The sequence below is a fragment of the Chiloscyllium punctatum genome, chromosome 3, assembly GCF_047496795.1.
Source record: "Chiloscyllium punctatum isolate Juve2018m chromosome 3, sChiPun1.3, whole genome shotgun sequence".
In the NCBI taxonomy this organism is placed as follows: domain Eukaryota; kingdom Metazoa; phylum Chordata; class Chondrichthyes; order Orectolobiformes; family Hemiscylliidae; genus Chiloscyllium; species Chiloscyllium punctatum.
This window is the reverse complement of record NC_092741.1, coordinates 70,702,955-70,719,721: the sequence shown is the minus strand read 5'-3', so window position 1 is coordinate 70,719,721 and position 16,767 is coordinate 70,702,955. Positions and strand designations below refer to the sequence as shown.

Here is a 16,767-nt window from a genome sequence, read left to right as displayed (position 1 = left end):
AAATATATAATTTAATCTATTGAACAGTTCTAAATGGTGAAGTTAGTGGTGTAATTTGATTCTACCATGACATGTGAATCTACATAGTCAACAGGATAGAGAGATTCAGCACGGTACAGTATGAGGTCACAACATGCTGTTATATTATTGCCCAATTTAATAAAATTGAATCAGTGACATTGATAAATTAATTGAAGCCGCTTTTGTGAATATGGGCATGATTCCTTATTATCCACCCACTAATTCTGCAGGAATTCTTTTCCTTGACATATTGTGCAATCAAATGAACAGTGTACTGCATTATTTATGGCTTCCAGATACTGAAGCAGCCCTTGTTATAATGCAACAAGATCTGGACAGTATCCAGGCTTAGGCTGACAAGTAGCATATAGTATTCATGCCACACAAATGCCAGGTAATGACTAACTCCCCACTGCTCCTTAGCATTTTAATATTATTACCATCACTGAATGTCCTACTATCAACATACTATGGGTTACCATTGACCAGGAATTCAACTGAACTCACCACATAAACACAGTGGCTACAAGAGCAGGTCAGAGATTAGGAATACTGCAGCGAGTAACTTACTTCCTGACTCCCAAATGCCTGTCCACTATCCTTAAGATACAAATCAGGAATATGATGGAACGCTCCCCACTTGCCTGAATGGCTGTAACTACAAAACACTCAAAAAGCTTGACACCATCCAAGACAAAGCAGCCCACCTGATTGTCACCACATTCACAAGCACATACTTACTCCATTATCGACACTCAGTTGCAGCAGTGTGTACTATCTACAAGATGCACTGTAAAAATTAACCAAAGATCCTTACACAGCAGCTTTCAAACCCATGACCACTTCCACTGACAAGAACAAGGGCAGCAGATGCATTGAAATACCACCTCCAAGTTTCCTACCAAGCCATTCACGATCCTGACTTGGAAATATGTTACTGTTCCTTCACCGTTGCTGGGTCAAAATCGTGGCATTCCCTCCGTAAGGGCATTGTGGGTCTACCTGCAGCACATGGACTGCATTGGTTCAAGAAGGCAGCTCACCACCATTTTCTCAAGGACAACTATGGATGGGCAATAAATGCTGGCCCAGGCAATGATGTCCATGTACCAAGAATGAATTAATAAAAAGAAAATTGGAAAAGGTAAATCAAGTTAAGCCTTCAACTCATGCACAGAAAGCATTGTAAACAGGAGATTCCAGCTACAAGATGCAAACGGATGGAAAGAAGACAAACATGTAAGATCCAAAATAAAAACAAAAACAGCGAACTGGAAATCTGAAACAGAGAGAGTGACAGAAACTTAGCACATCTGGCAACATCTGTATTGAGAAACAGAATTAGCATCCGAACCAATGAAGAGTCACTGGACTCAAAATGTTAACTCTGTTTTTCTTTGTATAGTTGCTACTAGACCTGCTGAGTGTTTTTTCGCACTTTTTTTGTTTTTGCTTTGATTTTTATGGATGTTCCAAGGTTGCTTTCAAAGGAATACAACCCAAAACAGTACTTTGCATACATAGTGGCCAGATGAAAGGAATTTGACGTTGCCATAGTGTATCGAGTGAATGTTTCTTAAGAGAATTCATGATCATTCTATGAATTAGCTGAGTCACTGAAAAGCAAGCAATTTCCCTTGAAATTGTAAATTTACAGTGTCAAGTGCACATGAAGTTCATCTTAATATTTTAAAGAAGGAAAGAACCCCTTCAGAATAGGGGCTAATTCTCAACTTCCACCCCTTCAGTAGAGCAGAAATTCTATGATCAAAATACCAACTCAAAATCAAACACTTTGGCACTGAGTGTAATTATCATTGTCCATCATTTGCCCCTAAATAAACTCTCCTATCCCCAATGAACAGGATTGTTGCCAACAAACCCCACATGGCTTTCACTTCACTGTGAGCTAATGTATCATGCAGCCCATCCTGTGAAGAAAAGAATATCGCCCTAAGCACAATTAGTACCCCTGTGTCATGAGCAGAGCTGAGGCAAAAGGGACTTCTTCCCCTCAGGCAAGCAACATCCGTACAATACTTAATGTAGGATCCTCTTAAAGATACCTCCCTCCTCAGCACACCAATTAGTCAAAAAAATCCCACTACTCACAGAACACTGATTAAAACTCATCCTCCACATTTAAATATAGGACCCCCCTATATTTGTCAATTGTGGCATAGAGTATAAGGATTGGGGAGGTTATGTTGTAGTCTTAAAATACTATGTTAGGCCACAGGTGGGGTACTGTGTGCAGTTTTGGTTACCTCATTGTAGAAACGACATGATTGCACTTGGGGGTGTAACAGAAGAAATTTACCAGGATGTTGCCTGGATTGGATCATTTTAGCTATGAAGAAAGGCTTGATATGTTCAGGCTGTTGTCTTTAGGTCAGAGAAGGCTGAGTGGGTAGCTGATTGATGTGTATAATATTATGAGGTGCTTGGACAGGATAGATCAGAAGTAGTTGTCCCCTTAGTTGTAACAAGGTCATAATTTTAAGGCACAAGGCAGGAGTTTAAAGGGGATTTAAGAAAAGAATTTCACCCAGAGGTTGGTGGAAACCTGGAATACATTGCCTTGGAAGGCCATAGATGTGGGAACATAATTGTGTTAGTGAGCTCTTGAACTGTTGGTGACAATGTCAAGTTTCTAATTTGAGTTGTACATATTCTTGGATATTTTATCACATGATCTCCTGCATCAAGTCAAACAGCTTTTCTTTGCATATCTCCAATACTTTTGAAACAAAATAATCAAAATGTTTAAAGAAAAATTTTAAAAATACTTTTGAAAGTTCCATGCTTTTACTCAGGATTGCTGTGATGTTGTATTGAAATCTTGAGGACTATGAGACAACGATTTCAGTTCTGGTTGAGGGAGCATGGCCCTGAAACAATTAACCATGAGCAGTGGTGGTAAAAATTAAATTTGAGGTTAGTGTTCACGAGATAGGATGGGAAGTGTGGATGAAGAAACAATGTGTAACAAATGCAGAATTTGCTGGCAAAGCTCAGCAGGTCTGGCAGTATCTTTGGAGAGAAATCAGAGTTAATATTCTGAGGAAGGGACACCCAACCCACAACATTAACTCCGATTTTTCTCTCTAGATGCTGCCAGACCTGCTGATCTTTTCCAGGATTTTCTGTTTTTGTTTCTGATTTACTGCATCCACAGTTCTTTCAGTTTTAATAAGTAACCAATACCTGCTTTTATGAAGATGAATTACAGGAAGGACTAATATAAACATCATTGAGAATTTGCTGATCTAGTTTGGAATCCCAATTTCCGACCCTGATGTTTCTGACCCAGATTATTCGATCCAGCTCAGGTTAACGTTGCCCAGTTATCACTTAAATTTACAGGCGGACGTCTGAGCCAGGACACCACGGTAAAATCCAGAAATCCTTAAAACCAGCAGCAGAGAAGATTGGCACTGAAACCACACACGCCTTTACAAATAGCTACCATGTTATAGTTTAAAGGTACTTAATCTGCATTGACAACTACTGAGAGAAGGTAAATAGGAAAGGGTCATGTAGGTGTGGATGCCAATAATGTGAGGGGGTACAAGTGGCAAATTGGTGAAGGAGTACAGGTGGTGGATGTGTGAGGGTACAGCTGAGTGGGAGATAGGGTTCCAGATGAGTGTTTGGTGCTGGTGCCAAGTGGCGTACGTTAGCAGGTAAATGAGTTAGGGCTGAGAACAGTTGATGCTGTCATGTTGAGGGGCATTGTCAGGGCTGGTCTACTGGTAATGGGGTGGTTGGGGGGAGGGAGTGGTTGTTGCTGGAGGAGCATGGTGTGTCAGACTGGGGATGTGGAGATCCCCCATGGAGCATCAGGGGGAAGTCATGAGTTGGAGTGTCAGATCTGGCTTGGTAGGGAGTGGGTCAATGGTGATGAGCTAAGTCAGCAGGGTTGGAGGTATAAGGTCAGGTTTAATAGATGGACTGGGTGGGGAGGGGGTCATTGGGTGCATTCGGGTATTTCAGTGATAATACCATTTAGGATCGATTTGCACAATATACAAAACAACCTCGATTATCCAAACGAGGCTAAGGGGGAAGTATTTTGTTCGGATAATTGATTGTTTGGACAACTGGGAATGTTTTTACGGGACATTGAGATCTTGTTCGGATAATCCGAAATTTGGATAATTGAAGTTTGGATAACCGAGGTTGTTCTGTATACAGCTACACGAATGCCTCTGAAAAACCTCGTGTACTCAAACCTTAAGGCTCAGAGAGGGCTATGCTCTAATGGTGAATACAGAAATGGTTAATACATAAGGTCTTTTTTTTAATAGATGTTACAGTCTTTATGTTATTTCACACTGTATATAATAGGCAGTAGATATTTCAGTTGTTCAAAGAAAATTGTATTACAAATCTTTTCAGACATGGTCTGAATAGTTTGATTTGTTCACCTTGTTTTACTTGTAAGTTCTTTTGATTGGCTGTTCAAGGTTGGCTGTCTTCATACGTTCTTAATAACCTTTCACATCTGATTTACTGCTGTTTCACTTTGAGTCAACAAAGTTAGACAGGAAAAATGTGATGGTGAAAGTGTGTCATTACAGGCAGCAAATATCAGCATCATGAAATGCATGGTGATTGCAAAACCTTGAACAGAGTTGTGCTGTGTTACCGATGTACCCCCCTTTCATTTTCTACATTTTAAAGCCTAGGGCACAGAAGAAGATGCATCAGTATCAAATAGTACCTGATGTTGAATGGCATTAGTAAGACAATTTTTGGCATTGAATTTAGTAGCAAAGTTTTCTGTACTTTTGGTTTTTGCCTTTTTATGTCTTTTTGACTCTTGTTCGTTCTCTCTTGCACATGCACACATCACTGAATTCTCAGTGGCTGTCAGAACCAAGGTAGGGGGTGCTGTGGCCAACGTCAGGGTTGATCCCACTTGAAATTACAGAATTAGGAAAATTCTAATAGTGAGGGAGAACTAGCAACATTGCACCTACCTCCTAAAAAGACTCGAAGAAGAAAAGGCAACCAGACACACAAAGGGGTCAAGTACAGAACCTATTTGAGTTTGAGCTAAAAACATAGAAACATAAGAACAGGAGTTGGCCATTCAGCCCCTCGAGCCTGTTCCACCATTCAATGGGACCATGGCTGACCTGTGGCCTAACTCCATATATCTACCTTTGGCCTATATCCCTAAATACCTTTACTTGACAAAAGAAAATCTATCTCAGACTTAAAATTAACAACTGACGTAGCATCAACTGCCATTTGTGGAAGAGAATTCCAAACCTCTACCAATATTTGTGTGTGAAAGTGCTTCCAAACATCTCTCCTGTATGGTCTGGTCCTAAATTTTCGATTCGAATAAAGGTATCTTCACTCTTTAAGCCAGAAATTGTTGGGAAATAAATAGTGTAACAAATTTGTAAGGAAGTTAAGGGCAAGTGAAAGAAGTATGAAGTGATTATAATGATGGACTTTATTTATCATACCATTGACTGGGATTGTAGTCATGTAAAGAGCAAAGAGAAAGAAGTGTTTCAAAAGTTGTTCTAAGGATTTTTTTTAGTTCAGCATTATTATTACAGCCTAACAAGGAGGAAGGCATTGCTGGATCTACTTATGGGAAATGAAGAGGTTCAGGAGGATTAAGTGGCAGTGGGAAACATTTAGGGAGACAATGAACGTGAAATCATAAGGAATAAAAAATGAAAAGCACTGGTAAAAAAATTAGTAGGTCAGGCAACAGCTGTCGGGAAAAGCAGTTAACTCACCAAGTCAATGACATTTCAGTGGTTCTTGAAAATCTCAGGTCAGCCAGATTTTTTTTGTGTTTTCGTTTCAAGTTTTCAACATCTGCAGTATTTTGTTTTTGTAAAAGAATCATAAGTTTTAGGTTAGCAATGGTAGAGGATAAGGAGAGATCAAGAATCAAAAATAATTAATTGAAGAAGAGCGCAGTGAAAATGGATCTGGCTCAGATACGTTATCGTTAAAGGTTGACAAGCAAACAAAAGTTGAATGGCATGAAGGGTTGCCTTTGAAGAGGAAATGGTTTGAGTATAGTCATGGTGCATTTTCACAAATGGGAAAGGTGGAACAAACAAAACCAGAACATCTTGGATGATGAAGGAGATACATCATAAAGTGAAACAGCAAAAGCTGCATAAGACTGCTAACATGTTGAAATTACATATGAGAACCAGGTTGAAGATAGGAAGTTCAGGGGAAAAAGCAAAAAGAAATAAAATAATTTAGTAAAGAGTATAAGAAGAGATTCACAGCCAACATAAAAAAGAAATTCAAAAGTTGACTTATGCATAGATATAGTAAAATGAAAGGTAGGCTAATTCGAGGAGGATTAGATGTGGTGGTTGAGGTACAAAATTAATACTTTGCATCTGTCTTTATCAGGAAAAGATGCCATCAAAGTCATATTTAATGATGAAGTATCCAAGGTCCTGAATTGGCAAAAGAAAATCATAGAAAAAGAATAGAAGAAGATAACAGAAAAGCTAGCTGTATTTAAAGTTAATATGTCACTGTGACTTGATTAGACACTTTCAAAGATTCAGAGAAAAATAAGGATAGATGTTGTAGTAGAACTAGTTTAAATCTTCTTTCAAATTGGATGGTGCCACAGGGTGAAGGGATTGTTTATTTTATACCCTTGTTCAAAGATAGTGTTAGAATAAGCCTAGCAACGAAAGACCAGCCAACTTAAATTTGAATCGAAAACTGATGGAAAATGGAAATGATAACCAGAACAACATTAACAGTAATTTGGAAAACTATGGATGAACCAAAGAAAATCAGCATGTGTTCATTAAAGATGAAACATATTTTCTTTTTTGACGCAGTGAACATGGTTGATTTAGTATAATGCAGTCGATGTGTTGTCTCTGAACCTGCTCATCAGCAAAGTCAAGCCCATGGAATAAAAGGGACATTGGCAGCGTTAATACAAGGTTGGTTGAGTGACAGGCAACAGCCGTGGTGAATAATTGTTTTTCAAGCTGGAGGAAGATATACATTATGATCCCCCAGCAGTCAGTACTGGAACCACTCCTTTGATCTGAAATAATAATCCTGACTTCAGTGCACAAAAAAGGCTTATGTCAAGAAACATGGCAGCCTTTAAAGAGGATATCTAATAACTCTTAGGAAAGAGAAATTATACACAATGTGAAAGATAGGCAATTGACCTCGTGTGATAAAATAATAAAGTTAATGATATTATTTTGAAAAAAATACCGTGCATATCTATGATTTGGAGATGCCGGTGTTGGACTGGGGTGTACAAAGTTAAAAATCACACAACACCAGGTTATAGTCCAACAGGTTTAATTGGAAGCACATTAGCTTTCGGAGCGTTGCTCCTTCATCAGGTGATAGTGGAGGGCTCAATCCTAACACACAGAATTTATAGTACACTGTAAATTTTTATAGCACACATCACACTGTAAATTTTTGCTATAAATTCTGTGTGTCAGGACTACAACCTGGTGTTGTGTGATTTTTAACTTTGTGCATATCTACAAAGAATTAGCAGACTTTAAGGTTTGTCAGAGTTTTGAAAAAAACAGTTGAAAGCAAAGTCCAAGTGAAAGGCAGGCTAGTAACAAAAACATTTATTTTTCCAAGTATTTGAATAGGAAAAAGGCAACTAGAGGGCTAGATGTAAGAATAGAAAATCATGATTTGATCCGGCAGAGCCAACATGACTTTCTGAAAGGGTCAGTATGTTTTACTAATCTGTTAGAGACCTTGATGAAGTGATGTCCATGGTGGAGAGCGGAAAACCCATAGATGTGTTTGAAGTTCTGAAAGATACTCTTTAAGGTACCACACCAAAGATTGTTGGAAAAATAAGAGCACACAGTGTAGGGTTAACATTTTAGCTTATATAAAGGATCAAAACAGGAAGGAAAGAGTAGGAATAAATGCCCCTTTCTTGGGTTGGCAAGCTGTTACAACTAGAGTGCTATAGCAATCAAAGCTAGGTTCTCAACTATTTAAAGTATATGTACAGTTTGGATAAGGGGTGCAAATGTGTGGTAGCTAAATTTTCTGATGACACCAAAATAGTAGGAATATCAGTTGACAAGAAGAGGTACAGAATCTGAAAGGAGAGATAGACAAGTCAAATGATTCTGCAAAAAATTTGGCAGATGGAGTAAATGTGGGTAAATGTGCACTTGTTCACTTTGGCAGGATGAAAAGAAAAAAAAAACAGTATCCATTTAAATGGAAAGAAATCACAGAGCCTGATGGTATAGAGAAATCTGGGTATTCTGGTATGTGAGTCACATAAAGTTAATATATACTTGATATAGCAAGTGATTAAGGATGTTAATGGAATGTTCTCATTTGTTGCGAGGAGAATTAAGTATAAAAGTAGGGAAATATTACTGCAGCTGTAAAGGTTATTACTGAGACCATGTTTGGATTATGATATAGTTTTGTTCTCTTTATTTGTAAAAGATGTAATTGCTTTAGAAGCATTCAGAGAAAATTCTCAGAAGCCATTCCTGGAGTGAAAGAGTTATCTCATGAAGAAATGCTAAACAAGTTAGGCCGCTATCCATTGAGTAAGAGAAACGTGAGAGGTGAACATTTGAAACCTATAAACCGATTGTGAAAGGGCTTCAAATCTTGCAATAATGTCACAATGCTTCACATCACAGAGTGTAAATATGTCATGGGCAGATTAAAACAGTCTCTACGGTCCAACTTGTCCATGCCAATATCTGGTTGGCATGGATGAGTTGGACCGAAGGATCTGTTTCTTTGGTGTATATCTCTGACTCTTAAAAACAGAGGCTGTGCTTGCTGAAACCATTATGCTGACTGTATTAAAAGCGATATCTCTGCTAAATATAGGGACAAATGCTAATTGGTGATCCAATTTTAATAAAATAAATTGGGTAAAAGAAATAAAGTGCTAAACAATTAGAATGTTTTTGGTTTTAAAAATATCAGTTTAACATTGTACGCATGCAAGTGTGCATGCACTATCAGTCAAAGTTGGCAGTGAACATGTGCGGTCTACAGTCTTCATTGTGCATTGGGGATTAGCAAACATATTGTAAAATAGACTAAAAGGAACAAGAGAATGACATTCTATGGAAGAAACACAGAGTACATGGACATGAATACACAAAGAAGCTTTAGTTATATGAGGTAATGACTAATCTAAGCTCATATCATGTTTTGCAGTATTTAAAACAGCTTTCAGACCAACAAACAGCCAATAAAGCCACAGATCTATACAGGAGCTGTGAAGAAAACATTACTAAATAGAAACTCTTTCAGATAAACCACCAGAAATCTAAGTCTTAAAAAAGACATTTACAGCCAGCGATTGGAAGAACAAGCAGTGAGAGCAGTAACATCCCACTGGTAGCTAAGAAGAAAAATCCAAACTGAGAAAAAAAACATTAGACACCAAAACAAATTTAATCACTTGATGAAATGGCCATTTTCACTGAAAAACTAGGTTGATGATCACAATCAAGACTTCGAACAATCAGTTAGCAAATATCTGAACTGTTGGCTCCATGACAAAGTTAACAGCTGCAAGGTAGGATGATTCTTAAGGTACAGGCTAAAAGAAAATCAACTTGAGAATGAAAAGACAGAATTGAGAATAAGAATGGTTACTGCAAGTCCTAGTAACAAAGCCCTAGCTCTAAAGTTAGTGAAAGCTTTATGATTTTGATGGTTTGAATAACATGTTTTATTGGCAGGTGAGTAGCCTTAATGATTTACTACATTAAAATATGAAAAATCAGCAGAAGTCTCATCACATGAGGCTGAATTTTACCTCAAATTGATAAAGTTGCATTTCAAGGAGTTTCATGAAGGTTTCTGTCCATGAGACCTGTGAAGTTATCTCACCCAATTTTCTGCTGCTTTTCTTATGTCTGCATCATACACTATGGTATCGCAGCAGGGGAAGTACTAGGCACTACCAGTACCTTCTGCAATACCCACTGCTGGTGCGACAAACAAAGCAAGTATGCAACACCGGGTCAATGTTGTCAGTCACAAATATCACTTCACAGTTGGAATATGAAAAAAATTCCCTGTAGATAACAGACAGAGGCAGGTTTGCATTCCAATTTGTCAACTGACATTGGAAGGTAGGCAGGAGGGTCATCAGGACCGCTAAAGGAAACCAATCATCAGACCCTGCCAGTCTGGTCCAAAATTGCCCTCCAGGTAAGTGAGACATCCACAATCTGGAGGACTACCCATCAGGGCAAGAAGGTTAATGACTTTCAAAGCTCCGCAGTGGTACATGCCATTATCTTCTCTCTGCAGTCATCACACTTACTAACTCTGCCACTACACACCCCTCTCAACAAGCCTCATGGTCTACCATACTCACTGATGTATGCAGCATCTTCCATTAGTGGCTCTCATCCACCCTAACCAACTAACCCTTCCTGTCCTCTAAACTGCCTATATTCAAAACACCTCACCACCTTTCCCCTACCTGCAACACTGTAAGAACAGTACCAGGCACGTTGATCTCACTCAGTCCCTGCTTCTGTCTCATACAAGTTAGATTGAATGCCAAGTGTTTTGCTGCTGCCTCATTACCTGCCTGTGAGTGTATTCTTACCATGCCCCAGTTTCTTACCTCTATTTTACAACTTATTCTATCTCATGATTCCTGCAGAGACCAGTAACATATGCACAGTCTCTGCTTTGAAGTGGCCAGTGCCTCAGAATATCAGCTACTCCTCCACCTGTGAGTATGAAGTCACATATGCCTCAGAGGAAGCACCGGTGAGGCTGTAACCTACACATACCACCAGCTCAGATACAAATGTGTCAGTGGCTACTTCAATTAGATTAGAGTTGGAAGGTGGTTGCTGCCTATGGAGTGTGCCCTTTGGATATTGGGCAGTGCTGGACAAGATGGATGTCCAGAACAGCAAGTGGCAAACTCAAGCTGCTAGGTCCCTGCTCAGACAAGTGGGAGAAAAGCAAACTGCTTATTTGCGAGGTGAAAATAGGTAATAATCTTGAATCCCTGCAGTGTGGAGGAGGCCATTTGGCCCATCAAGTCTGCACCAACCCTCCAAAGACCCTAACCCTCAACCTATCCCCATAACCCCACATTTGCACGGCCAGCCCACCTAACCTGCCTATCTTTGAACTATAGGAGGAAACCAGGGCACCCAATCGAAACTGACACAGACACAGGGAGAATGTGCAAACTCAACACAGTCATTCGTGGCTGGATTTGAACCCAGGTCTGTGGGGCAGCAGTGCTGACCACTGAGCCATGTGTTGGTTAGTTGTCTTTAGCCATGGGCTTCTAAACTGCTTGATTAGAGGACATAATGGCACTTGCTTTGGATAGTGACCTGGGATATCCAACCAACATATCAGCAACTGAGCAAAATAGCCAATGAAAATAGTAAATTCTACCCACAATTTCCTTTCTTTTACTAGCATGTTCGGCAGACTTATACTTCAGGAACATTTAATTCTTTAAACTCTGGGTTCTCTGATACCTTTCTCAATCCTGTGCATTCTCAATCCCCTCCATTCAGATTTGATATATTTTGAGTAAACTAACATCATGATGATTCAGCTGTGATGAGGTACACGCATATTGTTTTGATCAAGTTTGGAATTAATTTCTTCTTTCTTCCCTCTTGAAGTTGGTTATAACATGGCTTGAATTCTTACAAAAAAGACTTGATATCTCAATTCAGTATGTACTTGACCATGTGTAAGGCAATGGGAAAAAAAAATCTGTTGAATAAGCAAGTAGAGAACTTTAGTGTATTAAAGACTCACTCGGTTAAATGCATAAACATTATTAAAAGGTAAAACTGTCCCAAATCTTGTGATGTGCACACTCACTAACATAAAGTCAAGCAATACGACTTATAAGCACAGGGGAGGTGAAACATAATAAAAATTTGGAATCTCTAGGTGCATTCTAGTGTTCCATTCGTTGGTGTTGAGGTTGTAGTGGATTTGCTGACAATGCAAATTGGTGGCTTTTCAGGTGACCAATTTACGCAAACTGAAACCCATCCTTTTATTGAGTGAGTGATATGGTACATGAAGTTTGTTTTTATTTTAAATGTAATATCTCTGAGATATATTTCAAATTGTGACAGAAATAGGCTCTAAGCCTAAAAGAAACTGTGGAGAGAGAATGGCTGTGCTTTTAATGTTACTCTGTAACCAACAGGCAAGTTTATAATCATAATTTTTCACAAGGGTGAAATACAGCTGACCTTTGGCATACAATGGGGACAACCCATGTGAACAAAAGAGTTCCAATCTCCCATTGTCAAAGCAATCAAAATGCCATTGATAAATATCAGAGAGACATCAGCATTTTTACTTTAACAAAATGAATTTAGGGAAGTTGCTTTTTGTCTATGATTATTTCTGCAGATGAGATGTCCATTGCTACTTTTCAGTTTCAATTATCTTAATATAATACAAATCAGTTGTTTAGCTAACAAAAACAGAAATTGCTGGTGAAACTCAGGTATGGGTGCTTTCTCTGATGATGCATCACTGGACTTGAAATGTTAATTCCCCTTTCTTCCCACAGATGCTGTGTTTCGCCAACAGTTCCTGTTTTTGTTTCAGATCTCCTGCATTTGCCATTTTGATTTATTTCAGTTGCTTAGCTATGTTGTTTAGGCTTTCATTTAGTACTTTCATATGAAGCTTGACCAATTTACAGATCCTCTGTATTCTGGAACGATTTTAAAACACATGTCATGGCTCAATGAAAGGTATTTATTTTTAAAAAACCCAAGTACTAAAATCGGTCACTGGGAATTAAAGATTACTGATCCATATATTAAAACTTAATGACATTGAAAGTATTTTAAACATTTTGTATACATTAATATTGTGTATCAATAATTTGGTTATGACCATCAAAGACTGGCCTTTTATACAAAAGCAAACTTGAATGAGATTAAAATGCATGACCCATTAACCTAAAGAATAAGGTGAGTTATGACCTGACATTGAAGTATTTATTATGTTGTCTTTTTCACTAATTTCCTCAGATCCTTACGGCAAGGTACTAATTCTGATTGGGATGTTTTCAGATCTCGGTAGATGGGGTCCCCGTTTCAGTTTTCAATCTGTGCTGAGCTCACTTAAGTCAGCTGAGATAACTTGAAGAGTGGTGTAATTAACCTTTTTTTTCCCTGTGTTAGGAAGGGTACATCTGGCAAGGGTTTAATGCATCCTAATCATAGGCAGCAAGGATAGAATTTGGCTCAATTATGATGCACTCTGTAGTTGAATAACCTAACACTCAAATACATTGTCCGTATTACCGACCAATGGGACCATCTGTGAGCAAGGACTACAGCGTCTTCAGGGAAAGAGTAATAAATAAATGCATATTTGTCAACATCATAGAAGCAACATTTTGCTGCCTTTCCCCATTTAGACTCCTTTTTCACACTCCTGTATAAATGCAACATAATCCATAGCTGCCTATCAAGCAACAGTAATTCATATCTCTTGTTAGTGAGAATATGGTTACAGTAACATCTGAAATAATGTGGGCATTGGAAGTATTTTGATACATTATATGAGTAGGATAAATGTTGTAGGCAGGTACACCCTAGTTAAATAAAGTACAATAGCAGTGAAGGGATCAGTGGCATTTTGGCCACATTATCATTTTTAATTTAATTATCATTGTTGAGTGCAATTATGATTTTAACTTCAGACTGCGAAAACAAAATCTTAATTTGCATTACTTTTGATTTTGATTTAGATTCCAAGCTGTAGTCAGAAATTAAATGGACTTTCAAATTAGCCATTAACCATATTTTGTTTATCAAATCAGAAGATTGTATCTTAGGTTTATGTATGAATGCTAGGATTATTTAATAATTCTAAACTTCAAGTTTCAAGTGTAATAGTGATTGACTTTCCCAAAAAAGGTGTATTTTCATCTTTTATAAAACTAACCAGGCTACTTTGTTTTATTTTGACAGCTGGCAGTCAGGTGGTTGGAAAATGGCTGTCGGTATCAGTATATGGATGAACTCTTACAGTATGTACGCTTCGGTTTGATGGATGTTGACACACTTCATGCCGTAGCCCTATCTCATCCTCTGGTTCAGGCCAGTGAAACTGTCACAGCTTTCATAACTGAATCCTTGGATTACCACCAGAGCATCTATGCACAGCCCATATGGCAAACCATCAGGACACGACCTCGCTTTCAGTCAGAAACACTTTACATTGTAGGTGGTAAGAAACGGGAGATTTGCAAAGTGAAAGACCTGCGTTACTTTAATCCGGTGAACCAGGAGAATGTTCACATAGCAAGGGTTTCAAACTGGAGTGAGCTGTCTCCAATGCCAGTGGGAAGAAGTCATCATTGTGTGGCTGTCATGGGAGACTTCCTTTTTGTAGCAGGCGGAGAGGTGGAGCACGCAACAGGTCGCACCTGTGCAGTGAGGACTGCATGCCGTTATGATCCTCGCAGTAACACTTGGACAGAGATAGCTCCCATGAAAAACTGCCGTGAGCATTTTGTACTTGGCGCTTTGGATGAATATCTGTATGCAGTGGGTGGAAGGAATGAACTACGACAGGTTTTGCCTACTGTTGAGAGATACTGTACGAAGAAGAACAAGTGGTCTTTTGTACAATCCTTTGATAGATCGCTGTCCTGCCATGCAGGTTGTATGGCTGATGGGCTCCTTTGGATATCAGGTAAGGATCAGTAATTCTGTGTTTTAATGCCCTCTATTGAGAATCAGGTATGTGCAAGTCGGTTTTACTTTATTAGGCCACAAATAGGTTAATCAAAAGAAAGGTTTGTTAAAGAGAGAAACTAATCTAATTTTTTTGATATATGTTTTCTAACTGCTTCATAAGTAATTAATCAGAATTGATGTACTGTGATCGATACAGGTTAGAATGTTGAAACATTTATAATTATAACATTTCACCTTTCATAAGAATCCTGAGGCAATCTGTAACTTCTTTCCACTACTATCTTGGTTCAGATTGCTCTCTGCTACTACTTCAAAGGAATAAATAAATGTTCGCAAGCAGCACCTTTTAGAAAACCATATGTTTAGATAAAATCTGATCATAATGTTTCAATCTTCTTCACAAATGAAAATTGAGGTTGGGATCAGAAAATGTGACAACTTGGGGATAAAATTGAAGAGAAAGAAAAAAATATTGTGATTATAAAGTAACTGAAGTCTGACTTCAGTTACTAGAAACCTCAGTTTTGTTTAAAGGCATTGAGAGTTTGACAAATGTAATTGTGTTTTGTGAAGGTGACAGAGAGAATTTTCAGAAAGCATTCAACAAAGCACATTTCCACATTACAGCATCAATAACTTGTATTTTTATAGATCTTATAGCAAATGAAATGATGCAAGCCACTTCAGAAGTTTTATAAAACAAGATTTAACACTGAACCATATAAGATGATTTTGGGTAAACTGACTGAAGTTTGGTCGTGGGTGTTGGTTTTAAGGAGTATCTTAAAGGAGGAAAACCATAGTAGTGAGGCAAGAAGTTTAGGGAAGGAATTCAAGAGATTCTATTTAAGTAACTGAAGGCACAGTAGCATAATTAGGATTAGGAATTCACAAGAGGCCAGATCCGTTGTGCAAAGGTGTTGTGAAGGGTTGTGGAGTTGGAGGAGATTACTAAAACAAGGTGAGGTGAGGCCATGAAGGGATTTGAAAAGCAGGATGAGAATTTTAAAATCAAGGCATTACCTGATTGGGAGCAAAGGTACATCAGTGAGCAGAGGATAAAGACACAGATGGCAGAGTTGTTTGATTGCTTCAAGTTTACCAAAGGCAGAGCGGGAAAATCAGCTAGGGCTAACATTGAAATCTGGTAAAAAGATATGACTGAAGATTAGAGCATCAGATAAGATGAGATTGTGGTACATTCAGGTCAGATCACATCACAATTTGAATGTATATTTCTGGGATTTTGGAACAGTGTGGGAGTTCAGTGCAGAGGGAAAGAGCTGCTTTTTGTTTCCTGTTTTTGGTTCATAGTTTGTAAGGTCTTTTTTAACAGGATCAGTTGAAGCCCGGGATCAGGTGCCCAGCACAAAGCAAAATATGAGATCACAGAAAAATCATAAATTCATTGGGAATACTGACTAATTTGACCGTCTATTATAGGTTACAGTGAGATTAAACATAAATAGGACAAGTATTTTACAGAATTAAAACTAAAAGTAGGAAACTTTAAAATAAACAAATCCAGTGGTAATTAAAATTTAGATGTGGGGCCAGGTGATGTGTTGTACCAGCATGATATGGGCGTTGGTGGTCCCCATTGTGGCTCATACTGACCATATCTGTCGGTTGCTTGAGGAACTCCGACATAGAGTTGGTGAGCTGGAATCCAAGAATCAGACACTGCAAAATATCCAGGGAGGGGAGGGATGCCTTTTTGACTCGCTTCACAACAATTGCTGGTTTGGGCAGAAAGCAGACAAGAGTCAAATCTGCATCAATTAACCACTACCTTTTCATTAGTTCAGTTAAAACAGACAGACAATTCACATCATTTGGTTAGAAGAAGGTTAACAGCAAGCATGCAATTTATCACAACCCACTAAACTTGACATTCCCAGAACAGTCAGCAAAATAAAAGCTAATACCCAAGAATAGAAGATTACACTGGCTGGGCATTTTTCCAGGTCTGGGGTCTCCTGCACATCCAACTGTGGGGTTGCATTTTGCA

General features: G+C 38.5%; 1 protein-coding gene across 2 annotated transcripts in view; it reads left to right on the top strand.

Moving 5' to 3' along the window:
* The window catches only part of klhl32 (kelch-like family member 32), a 307,588-nt gene that overhangs the window by 241,901 nt on the left and 48,920 nt on the right, over nucleotides 1–16,767 (top strand). For both annotated transcript variants that reach the window (XM_072554905.1, XM_072554909.1), the window contains one exon: nucleotides 14,025–14,751. In XM_072554905.1, coding sequence (XP_072411006.1) covers nucleotides 14,025–14,751 — 727 coding nt within the window. The remainder of the gene's footprint in view (nucleotides 1–14,024; nucleotides 14,752–16,767) is intronic.